The sequence below is a fragment of the Nymphalis io genome, chromosome 29, assembly GCF_905147045.1.
Source record: "Nymphalis io chromosome 29, ilAglIoxx1.1, whole genome shotgun sequence".
Taxonomy (NCBI): domain Eukaryota; kingdom Metazoa; phylum Arthropoda; class Insecta; order Lepidoptera; family Nymphalidae; genus Nymphalis; species Nymphalis io.
In genome coordinates, this window is record NC_065916.1 from 6038246 (window position 1) to 6055696 (window position 17451).

At 37.6% G+C, this 17451-nt stretch overlaps 1 protein-coding gene and 2 non-coding genes across 5 annotated transcripts in view; 2 read left to right on the forward strand and 1 right to left on the reverse strand.

The window, feature by feature from the left end:
* Nucleotides 1-3518: 3518 nt before the first annotated feature.
* The window catches only part of LOC126779547 (serrate RNA effector molecule homolog), a 155172-nt gene continuing 141239 nt past the window's right edge, over nucleotides 3519-17451 (forward strand). For 2 of the 3 annotated variants that reach the window (XR_007670366.1, XR_007670365.1), the window contains exons 1-11: nucleotides 3519-3702; nucleotides 4170-4262; nucleotides 4876-5034; nucleotides 5237-5377; nucleotides 6432-6536; nucleotides 7483-7590; nucleotides 8896-9037; nucleotides 11210-11349; nucleotides 12174-12302; nucleotides 12587-12677; nucleotides 13259-14684. Coding sequence is in view for 1 of the 3 variants with exons in the window: in XM_050503645.1 (XP_050359602.1) it covers nucleotides 3658-3702; nucleotides 4170-4262; nucleotides 4876-5034; nucleotides 5237-5377; nucleotides 6432-6536; nucleotides 7483-7590; nucleotides 8896-9037; nucleotides 11210-11349; nucleotides 12174-12302; nucleotides 12587-12677; nucleotides 13259-13428 (1323 nt within the window). In the remaining 2 variants the exon portion in view is untranslated. Of the gene's footprint in view, nucleotides 3703-4169; nucleotides 4263-4875; nucleotides 5035-5236; nucleotides 5378-6431; nucleotides 6537-7482; nucleotides 7591-8895; nucleotides 9038-11209; nucleotides 11350-12173; nucleotides 12303-12586; nucleotides 12678-13258; nucleotides 16661-17451 lie in introns of those variants that run through there. The other variant, XM_050503645.1, reaches the window with a different exon arrangement.
* Trnad-guc (transfer RNA aspartic acid (anticodon GUC)) lies at nucleotides 9480-9551 on the reverse strand. Its single transcript has one exon. It is a non-coding gene; the product is annotated as a tRNA-Asp (tRNA).
* Trnad-guc (transfer RNA aspartic acid (anticodon GUC)) lies at nucleotides 9659-9730 on the forward strand. Its single transcript has one exon. It is a non-coding gene; the product is annotated as a tRNA-Asp (tRNA).

Consider the following 17451-nt stretch of genomic DNA (forward strand, 5'->3'; position numbering starts at 1 on the left):
AATGGTGCAAATCAATAAAATATTGTTTCATTTTTATTTCTTGGTCGTTTCAGTAAAGTAACATATTACTTCTACAAAATGTTATATTTTATGTTAGTAAATAGATTTTAATAGCATTTTTTTACATACACAAACTCGAGGTATAAAATCACTGAAAAATATTGTGGGTAGCAAATGTTCAAGAACACTTGTTTAAGTGGTTGCCATCTTTTCTTATTGGCCAGGATTTATGATAAGACAATTATGTAAATAGCTATAAAAGTTACATTTATTTACGTCAATCAATCAACAGCCAATCGTTGTCCACTGCTGAACATAGGCCTCTCCCAAGGTGCGCCAAAGCTCCCTGTCCTCCGCCTTCCGCATCCAGTTGGTGCCCGCCACCTTCTTAAGGTCGTCGTCGTCCTCCACCTGGCTGGAGGGCGCCCTACGATACGCTTGCCGATTCGCGGTCTCCACTCTAGGACTCGTCTGCTCCAACGGCCATCGGTCCTACGAATACGTGACCAGCCCACTGCCACTTCAGCCTGCTAATTTTGCAAGCTATGTCGGTGACTCCGGTTCTTTTCCGGATAATCTCATTTATGATCTTATCCTTTAAAGATACTCCGAGCATAGCTCGCTCCATAGCACGCTGAGCGACTTTGAGTTTGTGGACTAGTCCCGCAGTTAGTGTCCACGTTTCGGCACCGTATGTCATGGCAGGTAAGACGCATTGGTTGAAGACTTTCGTCTTCAAACATTGCGGTATAGACGACTTGAGGACTTGACGAAGGTTGCCAAATGCTGCCCATCCCAAGCGAATTCTTCGATCGGCTTCCTTCTCGAAGTTGTTCCTACCGACTTGTATTATCTGTTCTAGGTAGGTATATTCACTAACAACTTCGAGAGGTTTCCCCTCGACGTATATCGGCCCCGGCACGACATGCCTATTGAACATGACCTTGGTCTTGTCCAAGTTCATACCGAGACCGACACACCGGGAAGATTCGCCTAGGCTACGCAGCATTTCGGTGAGTTGTTCCAGCGACTCTGCTATGATGACGATATCGTCGGCAAATCGAAGGTGAGAGATGTACTCGCCGTTTACATTGACTCCATACCTAGTCCAATCCAGCGTCTTGAAAACGTCTTCCAACGCGTTGGTGAACAGTTTCGGGGACATTACATCCCCCTGCCTCACCCCTCTGCGCAGTTGGATCGCCTTCGTCTTACAGTCCTGGATGTGGACAGTCATTGTAGCGGCGTTGTACAGACATCTTAGTACCTCGATATATCTCCAATCGATATGACATCTCTGTAATGAGTCGAGCACTGCCCAGGTTTCGATGGAGTCGAAGGCTTTCTCGTAGTCCACAAATGCCATACACAGCGGCTGATTGTACTCTTCGGTCTTCTGCACAATCTGCCGAACAGTATGGATGTGGTCCACGGTGCTATAGCCTGATCGAAAGCCGGCTTGCTCTGGGGGCTCGAACTCGTCAAGTCGTCTGGCGAGACGGTTCGTGACGACTCTTGAGAACAGCTTATACACGTGACTCAGGAGGGAGATTGGTCTGTAGTTTTTCAAGAGGGTTTTATCACCTTTCTTGAAAAACAGTACCACCCCACTCCCGCTCCACGTTTCCGGGGTCTTGCCATGTTGGATGACGGAATTAAAGAGGCTTGCTTGCTCTTTCAGGACCGGAGTCCCGCCTGCCTTAAGCAACTCTGTTGTGATTCCGTCATCTCCCGGAGCATTGTTGTTTTTAAGCTGTTCTAGAGCCGCCCTAATCTCGCATTGGTCAACGACCGGGAGCTCCTCGGAGTAATGCCGCATAAGAGGGGCGCGCTGGTCATCAATACTGATACCCACGGGTTTATCCGATCTTGAAGAGAACAACTGCCCATAAAACCTCTCTACTTCTCCGACAATCTCAGGCCTAGAGGTAACGACCCCACCATTTTCAGTTTTAAGTTTTGTCAGACGCGGCCTCCCAAACTTGCGAGCGAACACTTTCGATCCCCGATTTTGCTCAATCGCAGCCTTGATGGCACGGGTATTGGAGCGTCGGAGATCGCGTCGCGTCAGCGTTTTTATTGCTGCTGCTGCTTATGGTTCAACGCGGTGAATTGATTTTGAAGTTCCATTTGGAACTTTTCGGAGCCTTGAGCAGCCTGGAGCATGGTAGGTCGGAGAGTAGACCTCATCATTCTCGATCTTTCGGCTTTTAAGTCGATATTTAGAGTGCCTCGAACCAAGCGGTGATCACTTCCGGTATTAAACCTGTTGATCACTGAAACATCTCTAAATGTGTGCCTTTTATTCGAAATGAAAGTCTATCTCGTTCCTTGTCACGTTATCGGGGCTTCGCCAGGTCCACCTCCTCTGAGGCTTCTTTTGAAAGAAGGAATTCATCAAAAAAAGCCCCTGCGCTTCGAGAAAGTTTACCAGCATTTGACCCCTGTGATTTCTGCAGCCCAAGCCGTAAGGTCCGACTTTCGATTCACCGCTATCTTGTACTCCCACTTTAGCATTAAAGTCTCCCATAACAACATTGTAGTGGGCCTTCGAGGTGTCGTTGAGGGCCTTTGCGATGTCCTCGTACATCGCTTCGACCACATCATCAGGGTATGTCGAAGTTGGCGCATATACCTGTACGACCTTTAGGGAGTACCTGTCGGAAAGTTTTAGGACAAGGTACGCTACCCGGTTCGACACACTACTGATTTCCACAATGCTGCTAATGAGATCCTTTTTGACTAGAAAACCGACACCACCCTGGGAGAGGTTATCACCTTCGCGGAAGTAGAGTAAGTTACCGGACTCTAGAGTTATCGTGTCCTCCCCCTGTCTTCGGACTTCAGATAACCCCAGTATATGCCAGTTTATATGACTTAACTCTACTTCTAATTCGGCGAGGTGATGGTCCAGCCTCATCGAGCGTCCATTATACGTTGCCATGTGCAGTCGTTTTATACGGTAGCCTGCCGTGAACCGGTGATTCTTAGCACCCCCTGCCCTGCCGATACCGCGACCGCTACCTTGGTCGGGCCTAGCGGACTTGCCGGTAACTGGGGGCATTTTTTTTGGGCGCATCTGCCATTAAGGGAGGAGTTTGCCCATACTCGCCGCGCTGGGCAGGCGTGTTGGCGAGCGCAGTAGGGGAGTAAGATGTTTATGGGGGGGGGGACGCTGCTGCCCATCCCCCCTTTTCCCCGTCCCTCAGTCGCCTCTTACGACACCCACGGGATGAGATTGGGGGAGTATTATTCTAAGCCGGTACTCCACGGCATTTATTTACGTAGGTATTCATTAAATTTAATTGCAATAATATATAGAATTCCATAAGGGGAAGTTAAATTATATTTATAGAGGTTAATTTATTTTACATTTTTATGTAAAAAACATAGAAGAGCAAAATATAAAGTGTTTAATATCAAGTTACGGTAATATTAATCAAAAATATTAATTTTGGGTAAATGAAATGACAAGTAGATACTGGTAACATTCAAATTACAATAAACAAAACGTCGATATTTACCAAGTTATTTTCATGTCTTCGCTCTCATTACATTAAAATAAATCATAAACACTATACTTATATTATACTTTACAATATAAACACTTTTACTAGCTTAAGTAAGAGGTCAACTTTTAATAATAAAGAGTAAACTATGTCAGAATACGAAGAACCAGCGGCGAAAATGTCGAAAATAGAGGTTAGTATTATTTATAAACGACTTTTTTATCATTGAAACAGTAGTTCTAATTATATTTCTGACAATTAGTGTTAGTGAAATCAAAACAAATCATTTTGATCTAAAATAATTACAATGTTACGTATTACAAAAAATAATAATTAAACAACATATTATTACACTCGATTTATTTATGGTATTAACGATGGCTTAGGACTTATAGCTATAAGCTTTTGTCAATTTTTTATGGACACTAAGGTAATATAAAAAAGTAAAGGATATGATCATATAATGGCCTATCTTTTATTCAGTCATTAGAGCTTATATCCATAGATCTTCCTATATCTCTTAAGTTTTTTTTTTGCAATACCAAGAAGGATATCATCATCCATCTTAATATAATTAAGCTTTTAATTACACAAATCAACCAGTAACAGTTCCTAACTACCTATTGAGCTGAAAATTTTCATGCCGCTTAATTTCCATAGACGATACCGAAAGAACATGAAGATGAACTGGATGAGGGTCATGAAGAATGGCTAAGTGAAGGAATACTCACAGATGACGATTATAATCCTGCTGTAAGTAATAAATACTTATATTATAAATACGAAAATGTATATGCTTGTGACACTTTCACATCTTAATTACTCAACTGACCTTCATGAAATTCTGCATACACTTTATAGAAGTACAGAATTTTATAGAGGATATATAGTACTTAACACAGATCACTCCCCCTCCCTAACATGTTGGTTGCATGGCTGAAACTAGTTATTTTATGACCCACTTACCACCAAAATGCAAAATTTTGTACTTGTATTGTATTAAACAGTTATTACTTAGTTTCTTGCCCATTCTTCTCAGTAACTTAACATTACATAATCTTGTAAATTGATTCAAATGTGATAGGTATAAATATAGCTTATACAATGGACATGTCTGCCCTGAAACTGTAAAGTATTGTATTCAAAATTCCATATCATTTTGCTTAGTATATTTTATCTGAATCCAGAAAAACAAAACTTACCTCTTTATAATAAAACAACTCGAATAATACTCTGGATGGAATCTGTTCATCCTTTTAGGAGCTACAATACTACAGACAGACACACAGATACACCTGTAAAACTCTATAACATCCCTCTTTTTGCCTTTAATAGATATTAATACAAGCTATCATTATAATTTCAGAACGAACAAGACTCCATACCCAACACAAGCCAAGAAGACACCTTAGCCAGTGTAACAGACATGGCTGAAATAAGTCACCTGAATGAGAAGTCGCAAGATATGGACATAAAGTCTGAAAATGTGGAAAAGGAACTTGATAATATGGGGAGCTCAAATCAGGTAACACTAATATAACAGCTCTTAAATGATCCACTGCTGGGCTAAGGTTTATTATTCTTTTGAGAATTATTGGGGATCATTCCACAACTACTCTATGGAAGTAGAAGAAGATACACATACAGGTTTTATAACAAAGTATCTGTTTGCTGACATGGATATTAGTTGTTCTATCAAAATAATATTTGTTACATATTTTCCTCAGACGGAGTTTCCTGGGGAGTTGGGGGCGTTTCTCATAAGGAAGACAGATGTTAAAGCCGTTGAATCGAAGAAGGAGGAGAGTGAACTCGACGAGTCGATGAAACATTCGGACGACGATGGTCACGATACTGATGAGTTACTGGTGAGTTTGAAATGAGTTATTGAGTTATCACTGGGAGTTATGTATCTTATATTAGTGATGGATCGAATGTCGAATATACTGTTAGTTTTTTTAGATTTGTTCATTTTTAAGTTTGTGCATTTAGTGTTAAATGGTCCTAGTAGAGTAGAGTTTGATCCATGGGTATCATAATAGCTTTATTTTATAGTATTAATCAATTGAACAAGCAAACCCCTAAAGGGCCTATTAATAGCATTCTCAAAGATTGATAAGCCAGCTTGCTGTAAGAAATGAAAAAGAAATAATTAATAGACAAAGACGGGTGAGACAAGCAAATGAAAGTGCATTGAACTATTATGTTTTCTGACAACACGTACCTCCCCGATAAAGTCAATTAGCGAAATTTTTTGAGTTCTTTGATTAGTCACCTTAATCAAGAAATATATCTCTTTCTATAAACCGAATTGAGTATGAAATAACTTTTTTATATCAAAATGGCAAAGGTAAAAATAAACAATCCTTATATTTACATATCCCATACGATTAGCCAATATCTCTGCTATATATGCTATATAATACAACACTATGCCACTTAACTACTTGTATCGACTTTAATTTTACATTACCACAGATAATAATAAAACCACAGAATATTTAGATATCGACAAATGATGTTATGCCAATTTAAGGTCGAAGCAATTTATTTATCTTTACATTGGCAACTATATATAAATATCAATTGTTTTTTCTCATTATTATTTAAGTCATCGAAATAAATACTTATTATCTTTGACGAGCCGGTTGGCGTGTTTGGTAGATACCTGCCTTTCACGCCGAAGGTTGTGGCTCCGATTCCCACCCAGGACAGATATTTGTGTGCATGAACATGTCTGTTTGTCCTTTGTCTGGGTGTAATTATCTATATAAGTATGTATTTACAAAATAAAAGTAGTATATTTAGTATATCAGTTGTCTGGTTTCCACAGTACGAGCTCTGCTTAGTTTGGGATCAGATGGCCGTGTGTGAATAATGTCCTAAGATATTATTATTATTATCTTAATTGTAACGTTTCAGCGGATGCTCGGTGAAGATGACAGTAAGAAGGAGATGAAGAAGGTTGATCAGAAGCGAACCCAGGAGTCTCAATCCAGTGATGACGACGACGAATATATATTTGAAGTAAGGAATGTTTCATATTTATATATTATGTGTGTTTAAGGTCATAAGGAATATCATTGATTCTGCTGTTTATATGTGTGGAAAGAGATTCTGCCATATTTGTATCCATCATGTGTTCTCGTCGGTTCTGCTCAGTAGAATCTATATTTCAAACCGGTGATATATGGTGTATTAATTTGAATCCTGTAAGGAGACTTTGTGTTTCGGGCTCGGCGGTGAAGGTTACCATCGCGAGAATACCTGCTTGTATCTGATGTAAAATAATTGTTAAAGAACACTTGTGTGCCATAAGATTTTACACAAACAATGACTTTTTAGATGATTGCACACCTTGGGAATGAAATGATCGCTTCCATCTTAAATTAAAAAATACAATTCTATTTTTGTATGTTACTTATTGTAAAGCATGAGATACAAAAAAAAAAATCTGCTTCTGCTGAGTTTCTTTCGCCGGTTCTTCTCAGGTCTGAGGCGTTTATTTCCGAACCGGTGGTGGATTATTTATATTGAATAAAGATTTCTGATTTTGTTTTCTTTTTTTTTTTTTTTGAATAGATTACGTCAAAGTGTCGCCTCTATTCTCTCTTAAACAACAAATACACAAGAATGGCACACATATAAACAAATCTTAACAAATACATTGAAATAAGTAGCAAACAAACACGTTCTATAATATTTTAATTTTAGTATGTAATAACATACTAAAATTGTAATAAATTGCTTTTGATGTCACATGAAGCACAGTGGACATAACATATTCGTTCCCAAGGTTGGTGGCGCATCGGCGATGTAAGCAATGGTTAACATTTCTGACAGTGCCGATGTCTATGGGCGTTGGTGACCACTTACCACCAGATGGCTCATATGCTCGTCCGCCTACCTATACAATAAAAAAAATGGTTGTTACTTTATCTAGATTAATAAATCACTAATTTTTTTTTTACAGGGAGCTAAAGTAGCAAGGTTGAAAGTAGCGAAGAATGCAATAATGAAAAAGTATCCGACTAAGGCTGTACCGGAGGAGATGAGTGACAAAGAAGGGGATAGTGATATTGTATGGAACCTACTGATACATATTTTCTTACTATTGACCATTTGTTTTTGATTTTTAAACATCTTAGCGCTCGGTACACGGTATCCCTAAGTGAGACTTCGAGTGTCAGACGAGTAAGCGTAAAATTTCGAGTGTCAGATGACGTCAGCGTAAGATTTCAAGCATCAGACGACGTCAGATTATGAATAATATATCAGTAACAGTCTGTGAATATCCCACTGCTGGGCTAAGCCTAAGGCCTCCTCTCCTTTTTTGAGGAGTAGATTTGGAGCTTATTCCACCGCGCTGCTCCAATGCGGGTTGGTGGAATACTCGTGTGGAAGAATTTCAGTGAAATTTGACACATGCAGGTTTCCTCACGATGTTTATCTTCACCGTCAAGCACAAGATGAATTATAAACACAAATTAAGCACATAAAAATTCAGTGGTGCTTGCCCGGGCTTGAACCCACGATGATCAGTTAAGATTCACGCGTTCTAACCACTAGGCCATCTCGGCTTTTTAGAAAAAGAGAAAAGCTTGATAGCTGTTATTGATTTTCGATAATTTCTATCTCTTTTCTCTTTTTCTTATTTAATTTCGTCATTACAATAATAAGATTTATTTTTTAAACATCAATTCTCGTGAGTAACTTGGCACACGCCATTTATTTAACTTCCACATAATGATATATATTTTTTTATTTGGCATCCATAATAAATATTTCTGATTATTCATAATCTCAATCAATGGTATGGCAAAGGTGTTCATTCGTCTTTACTCCACTGCATATGCTTGTATATGCTATAGATCTTATGATTGGAGGCGTTATGATTATGTAAGTTTAGGTTAAACGATTCGTGTAGAAAACCCCACGAGTTTCATTGGTTAAGAATTCCACATAATTAGGAAGAGGTAAATTAAAAAAATATATATATTTTTTTTACTAAAATAATCTTTACACAATTATAATAACATGTGTGAAAAAATTATGATTATATCATGTAAACTTTTTTTTTTTTAATAAGCAAATCAATTTGGGCGCTCTCGAATAATTCTTGCTCCGTCCGAGTTTCGACTGTGACGTCACATCGCCGTTTCGTTATTGCGGGGGACTCTTTTGCGATACGCGCGTTGATTGTGTTTATTTTATCCTTCTTACTTACTTGTTTATAATCATATTAGAACGATTATTAATATATTATTTTATGCTAAGATAAGATGAAATGATTTTTTGAGATAATAAAAAAAATAAGCTCATCTTCCTAATTGACCCCCCAGGAATATATTTAAATTAATAAACGTCTATCTTTTTCCCCTTCCAGTCGTCCGACGAGGGTCTGACAGTGAAACGTATGTTCGGTGTGCCGAGGCGGGGGAATGTGGCTGCCAAGAGTACCGCCAGGCCCGACATAAACGCTGTGAAGACCGTCACCAACAAAATGGTCAGCCTGCACCGGTCTAGTGGTGAGTTAGATAAACAATAATAGTATTGTTCTCTTGGTTAACTGCACAGTATATATTATAGTATGTGAGTGTATGCGTTGACATAGGGGTGGTTTTGATACGTTTGGATTCCCCTCCAGATAAGTGCACTTTCTATTTCATCTATATATAAAATTAAAAAAAGTTAACAGACTTTTTTCTGTTTTAAATATTTATCGCTATTCGGCTGAATACTTACCACGTACCTTAATTGTTAATTTAAAAAAAAGATGATCAAGTTAAATGGCATATTTTTTATAACAATTTATGAAAAATATGAATACCAGTAACATTAGCTATTTGACAATCTTATAAAATAAGTTATTATTATAATGTATAAAATAAAAAAAAAATATAAATATATAAAAAAATGTAATAATAAAAAAAATATAATAATAAAAAAATATATATGAAAAAGTATGAACTCCACGGCGGGGAATCGAACCCCGGTCTCCCGCGTGACAGGCGGGGATACTTACCACTATACTACCGAGGATTGTGAAGTTAGTCTCTAAATTCCGATTCGGATTCATAAACAAGTATATAAACCTGTTTCTGTATTGTTTTGAATAGTGGACTCAAATTTGAACCTTACTAATACAATCCTCGGTAGTATAGTGGTAAGTATCCCCGCCTGTCACGCGGGAGACCGGGGTTCGATTCCCCGCCGTGGAGTACAAACTTTTTTTTAATATTTTTTTTAACAGATAGCCTGTAAGCTTAATTATTATATTTTTTATTATATTATATATGACTCTGTTTTTTTTTTTTAATATGTATTTATTTTTATTGTGTCTAAGGCGCTCATTCATTGTGTTTCAAGTACTTATTTAAACAGTACAGTAACAGCCTGTTAATGTCCCACTGCTGGGCTAAGGCCTCCTCTCCCTTTTGAGGAGAAGGTTGTGGAGCTTATTCCACCACGCTGTTCCAATGCGGGTTGGTAGAATACACATGTGGCGGAATTTCAATGAAATTAGGCACATGCAGGTTCCCTCACGATGTTTTCCTTCACCGTTAAGCACGAGATGAATTATAATCACAAATTAAGCACATGAAAATACAGTGGTGCTTACCCGGGTTTGAACCCACGATCATCGGATAAGATTCACGCGTTCTAACCACTGGGCCATCTCGGCTTATTTAAAATATTGTTCTATTGGTAATATGATGATATGTTATTGCAGTTGATTTATTTTACAAGAATACTTAATTTCACTAAAAATAAATAAACATATTATACTAAATATATCTTTTACTCAATTGGATTCTTAAAAGCACTTTTGGGTCATTTTACTAGATTCAATTGAATATAAAAATGCACCGTTTCAGGATGTAGAATTCTACAAAGAATAACCGACAAAAAATACATTTAGTATTTTCAAACAATTAAATTGCATACATAAGTGTTGAATACAATGATACCTTCGCGCTGTTGTTATATATACATATAATGGAAATACCGCTCATCACGAAATTTCCTCAACTATCCGCCCGATTGACTAGAAATTTGTCACAGTTACTCCTTCAACGATGTAGACGGTCATTAAATAATAATGGTAAGGTTTACCTAGACGGTTCTGCACTGAAGATTTTGTTCTTCGGTGCGGGAGCAAGTTATAAAAAACACACACACTAATTATCCCCACTGCTGGGCTAAGGGCCTTCTCTCCTTTTGATTGGAAGGTTTGGAGCTTACTCCACCTTTTTTTTTAATTATTGTTCTATATATAAATATTATTTTAAAATTAAATAATAAAATATTTAACGGGGTGGTGTTGATCACGTGGTGCAGTTCGTTGTCGTAGCCGTTATCAGACATGTTGTAGGCGCAAAGTAAAAGTTCACTTTCGTACAAATGTTGTTTATTCGTTCGCTTCCAATCGATAATCACAAAATAACAATTAACCACGCCGATTGAAGTGGTTGGAAACGCAGCAAGTTCGATACAGGAAGACGACCGTTCGCCGCGGAGTCCCGTTCCCAAGTCCCCTGCACGAGAGCGTTCAGCAAACCTCAAGTTGGCTCACTGAATTCCTGTATCGACCTTACTCAAGAGTACTACTTGACGTTTCCTAGAACCGCTCATAGATGGCGTTGTACTTAAATTATGGCGTCTTATCTTTGATTCTGCGACGTATATTTTCGTTGCAGATAAGTCCAAAGTAACATCGACGCCGATATCGAAGACTACGTCGGCTCTGAAGTCGCAGTCCAAGATCCAGAGACCGGAGCCGGAGGAAATCATTGATGAAGAGGAGTTCCTGGAAGATGACCAGTTCGATCTGGACGAGGTCTGATACTTATTTAACTATACCGATTAATAAATCTCTTGTTATAAAATCATTAACGAATATGCACATCTCTTGATATAAGATTATATTTATTTATTTATATTGGAAACTAACGGTATATTTATATTAAATAAAATAAGTTATTTATAAATATAATATTATAAACAAAAAATAATTAATTTTAATACATCTATTGGAAAAATATAAGAACTATTGGTTAAATGCTTTTATTAAAATCTAGTTTATGAATTATTATTATTATTACAAAAAAATTTATCAGTCGTACGCCTGACCGTATTTCGCGCTCCCGCCAAAAGTGTTTTATTTTTTTTTTTTAAATCAATCTGACAGCTTGACGTATGACGTTCGGAAAGTTAAACTTATTCTGCTTATAATATAATAGAAATAATAAAACTTAAGATAATTTACAAAATTAAATTAAAAATTTTATATTAAAGACGAATATTAAAGAAATAAGATGCAAAGCACAAGAGAAATAGTAGAAAAAAAAAATAACAAATAATAATAATAAGAAAATATCAAAAATCAATAACAGCTATTATTCTTTAAAATATTTGAAATATTAAATAAACATTTATTAAGAGAGAGATGAAATATATCGTAAATATATAATATATCATTATATATAAATAGTTTTTTGTTAGATATATATATATATATATATATATATTTAATTGATATAGTTATGTTACTTGCCGGTTCGAGGTAGATTCTGCATTCCGAACCGGTGATAGCTTTTTATTGAATTTTATAATATCACAATTCAAGTGATTAGTCTACCTAGATATATATGTGTGTTGCAGGACCTGGGCTCGTCGATGGAGGGGGAGGACGACGGGGCGGGGGGGCAGCGCCTCATGCGGCCCGAGCGCATGGACGAGGACGCGCCCAGCGACCCCGACTCGCAGTCCGACGACGACAGCCTCTACGACGTACGGCGCTATATTACATCTTATTTACTACTGGAAATAGGGCCTCGCCAGTGTTGAATGATTCCTCGCCATATAGCCGAGATGGCCCAGTGGTAAGAACGCGTGAATCTTAACCGATGATCGTGGATTCAAACCCGTGCAAATACCACTGAATTTTCATGTGCTTAATTTGTGATTATAATTCATCTCGTGCTTTACGGTTAAAGAAAACATCGTGAGGATACCTGCATGTCTAACTTCACTGAAATTATATCGGTGTACCATTGATATGTTTCTTTGTCCAGGAGCTGCCATCGTCAGACTCGGACGACTTGAACGAGTGGTTCACGCTCGACGTGCGCTCCGAACGCGCCGGTGACTACATCCCGCTGTTGGGTGAGAACTTTGCCCCCTACTGTCACCGACGTCACCGTGCCCCCCTCCTTTCATTATTATTAAATCAAAGAAGAGGTGCTGATATTACGTTAGGTTGAGTATTTAAGATGTGACAAACAAACAAACTGTACGTATTTATAATATTAGTAAGGATCATGGGTTTTTTTAAAATTAGTTGCTAGATTTATAGTTATTTAATAATCTCTATAGTAATACTTATGTTGTGCTCCGGTTTGAAGGGTGAGTGAGCCAGTGTAATTACAGACACAGGGGACATAACATCTTAGTTGCCGAGGTCGTTGTTGTTGTATGTTTATTGTTTCTTACACTGCGATTGTCTATGTATGGTCCACTTACCATCATGTGGTCCACTTGCCAGTCTGTCTATGTATTTGAAGTAAGAAAGTATATAACACAGAATAAGGCCATCTTATGTGTAATCCATTTTGTATATAAATAAGTAAATAGTTACTCGTTCAACATGGTCACAGGCTGTTAGTCTGCGGTTATTATTATTATATAATAAAAGTAAAAAATTACAAGTTTAGCTGATTAATTCGTTTCGTTTAATTGGTCCGCAGGTGCTAAAGCGCACCAGCTGCTGCTGGCGGAGAAGCAGCGCGTGTCGAGCCGGCTGTCGACGCTGAAGCAGAGCATGTCCACGCTGGCCGACAGCAGCGCGCAGCAGGCCGACCTGCTGCGGCGCGCCACGCTGCAGCTCGCGGAGCTGGACGCCGCGCTCAAGGCGTAGGGGCCGAAGTGACTACAAGTGAAGTGAAGTGAAGTGAAGTGTCATTATCAACGGTTAATTTGGTGTACATCGTTTTGGAACATCTGCATCTTAGCTGATGATTGTGAATTCAAACCCGGTTGCACCACTGAATTTTTATGTGGGGAATTTGTGTTTATAATTCATACATTGAGAGCATCGTGAGGAAAGCTTCATGTGTAAAAGGAAATCCGTCACATGAGCATCGTTTCGTTCGTTGTAAGGCTTTAGCCCAGCAGTGGGATAATTACAGGCTCTTAGTTTTTACTTTACTTTGATGATATTTGACCAATGTTTGTGAGGCTGAATGAATAAAGGTTAAAGACCTTGATAGTATGACATATACAGGCTGCTGTTTTGTTTTATATACAAAGGACTTCGCCTGCATAGAGTTCGGTTTTTGACTATAAGAGTACATACATAAGGGCACGCGGATTAAACAGCTCGATAACGCCGTTTCTTGCTTCTGAAATACAATTATTTCAGGCTGAAATCCTAACATTACTGAAATTAAATATAGCCCGAGTTATTCCTCGTTAAATTAACTTTCCAATCGTAAAATAATTATCAAAATCGGTTCAGTAGTTTCAGAGTTAATCGATAACAAACAAACCTTTCCGCTTTGTAATATTAAATGTCGATGAAAGATATCACTGCCTGGAAGTGCGTTATATATGTATCGTGATTCAATTAAAATAGGTTTAAAGATTATTTATTCCCATAAAGACAATTACATCACTTACACGAGAACACAATTGAAGAAATAAATACAAACAATTAACAGACATTCGTTGTCGTACTTACATTTTTCAATGGAGAAAATAACACACAAATCATCAAACACGATTTGAAAACCAATCTTATTCCATTCTACATACTCGGACAGATATTTTTTTAATAATATAATGAGACAGTCGCTTATTGAATATATCGAACGAGTCAATATTTTTAATGTCTGAGGGTAAAATTACATATAAATATTAATGCTACTGGTGGTAGGGCTTTGTGCAAGCCCGTCTGGGTAGGTCCCACCCACTCCTCAGATATTCTACCGCAAAACAGCAATACTTGATATTGTTGTGTTCCGGTTTGAAGGGTGAGTGAGCCAGTGTAATTACAGGCACAAGGGACATAACATCTTAGTTCCCAAGGTTGGTGGCGCATTGGCTATGTAAGCGATGGTTGACATTTCTTACAATGCCAATGTCTAAGGGCGTTTGGTGACCACTTACCATCAGGTGGCCCATACGCTCGTCCACCTTCCTATTCTACAAAAAAAAAATAATAATACATAGGTATATAAACATTTTTATATTATAGAAGACATGTTTTCCACCAATGATATCGCTTCATTTTAAGGTCACGATTGTTTATATATCTGAACTCTTGTGGTTTTGTGGTTTGCTTCTGGCTTAGTACTAAATACTCGATTTTCGCATCGCATTATATCGGTTGTCGTTCATTCCTTGTATAACCGATTATAGTATATAAACTGGTGACATAAATATATATATATATATATATATATATACTATTATATAAAACTGAAATGTTTTTATACTTTGTTATATGAATCGTAAAGAATTATATGTATAATATTAGTTTATAGTGAAAACAACCGGTAAGTAACTTGTTATTATATTAATAAGCACTTATTATTAGCCGAGGTGGCCCAGTGGTAAGAACGGGTGAATCTTAACCGATGGTCGTCGGTTCAAACCCGGGCAAGCAGTAATGATACTGATAATGATACAGTACGTACTTGAGGCCTTGGACCGGTTGCAGCGACGTGCCGTACGCATTATTGGCGACGTAAAGGTCACAAACACCCTTGAACCTTTACAATTGCGTCGCGAGATAGCAGCACTGAGCGCTTTCTATCGTCTGTATCACGGCGAGTGCTCTGAGGAATTATTCTCTCTAATTCCTGCTTCCCCCTTCCTTCTTAAGTCCACGCGAGCTGGTTCTCGATGTCACCGCGTAACTGTGACATCAATTCCATCGCGAACAAATAAATTTGGCAACTCCTTTCTTTGTCGCACTTCCAAAAAATGGAATTCCTTACCAGCTCACGTGTTCCCCTCCTCTTACAACCCGGGTTCCTTCAAACGAGGCGTGAAGAGGCATCTTGCGCGGCGAAGGCGGCTAGTGCAGAACGTTTTTCCCGTCTGTACTGGCCGTCGTCGCGTTTGGACTCTACTACCACTTACCATCAGGTGGAGTAGTCATTTGCCCTCCCGGCGAATATATATATAAAAAAAAAGAAAGAATTTTCATGTGCTAAATTTGTGTTTATTTTTCATCTCGTGCTTGACGGTGAAGGAAAACATCGCGAGGAAACCTGCATTGTCTAATTTCACTGAAATTCTGCCACATATGTATTCCACCAACCCGCATTGGAGCAGCGTGGTGGTATAAGCTCCAGACCTTTTTTAGCCCAGCAGTGGGACATTCACAGGCTGTTACTGTTACTGTATTATTATTAAGTAAATAAGCTTCTCATGTGTATATTGTTAAAATATAACTGTACATATTTAGTCAGTCATTCAAGTAAAGCAAGATATTTAGTCTAGATATTAGATAGCATATAAGGAATGTTTAATATTATAAATATCTCTTACAGCGCTAGTTTCTATGAGTGACACTTGCCAATCTGATTGCCATACTTTAAAAAAAAAAAATTTTTTTTTTTAGTGTCGGCAAACGAGCTGAATAAATAATTATCTTAAGTATTATAATAAATAATGTTACATATTTGTTCAATAATGAAGCTCCGTAATCGAATGGACGATGTTCGTTTGAACTGTCATAGAATTTACGATAAAAATATTACTATCATTTGTGTTCTACTAACGAACAATATCTCTATGTTAACATACAATAAATGTTATATGCTTTGGCGCCAAATTATACTTTAATTAAATAAGAAAACTATATTTTAAATATCATGCGCTGTCACGGTTGTGTAGACTAGTAGTATTCTCTCAACGGGCTGGACTTATAATTATAATGTCGCTACTACACTGTCACGCTGCATATATGTATACTGTAATGCATTATACAGCCGTAACTTTAAAGTACAATAGTGTGAATGCAGCTTTAAAATCGCTACGCTGTTATGGAATTCACAGAATTATTTTGTATGGAATTTGTTATTTTTCTAATTTATGAAAATTATTTGTGTAAACTGTAAATTTTATTTTGCGGCACAATAAAAAATGAGTTTGTTGTTTTTGTTTTATTGTAATATTAGCAAAACCTACATTGCCAGCGTGAAAAACCATTATTGGAAATGTAGCCAGCGTGAAATACAATTTGTAACGAAAATCCTTCAAAATCTAATTTGAATTATATAAAATATTAAAATTTTTAGGTAACATAAAATAAAAATAATGTCATTTTAACTCGCATTATATTATAATGGTTTTGTTAAATCTCATTATATTAACTTAAAAAAAGCTATTATTTCGAAAACACAGACAGACACCTTAATTTTATTTCTTTGTATAAATTTTAATAAGTCAAAGACTTACATCATCTCGATTTCAACAATACACAGCGCTTATTTAATAACAAATATATTATTTGTATTCTTTACCGTTTTTTTAACCTTTTTCTATTCGTTATCTATAATAATAATGTCCTCAGTACCGATTTTCACGGCGGCCAATGTCAAGGGAGATTAGCAAACTACGCAGGAGATATTATAGTGCACAAGTGTGTGTAAACACAGGTGCACTCTCTATTCCCTAACTCTCATAATCCGATGGGACGGCAATCCGACACGACCGGAAAGATTTAAGCCGCAGGACCAACGGCTTTACGTGCTTTCCGAGGCACGGGAATATACACACTTCCAACTTCCAGACTCCGGGCTGCTACTGAGAATTTTCTGACAGAAAAACCCAATAACTCTTTATTGGCCCAATCTGGGAATTGAACCCAGGACCTCAGGGTCTGCGGCCTTACATCAAGCCACTAGACCAACGAGGTAGTATTAATTGT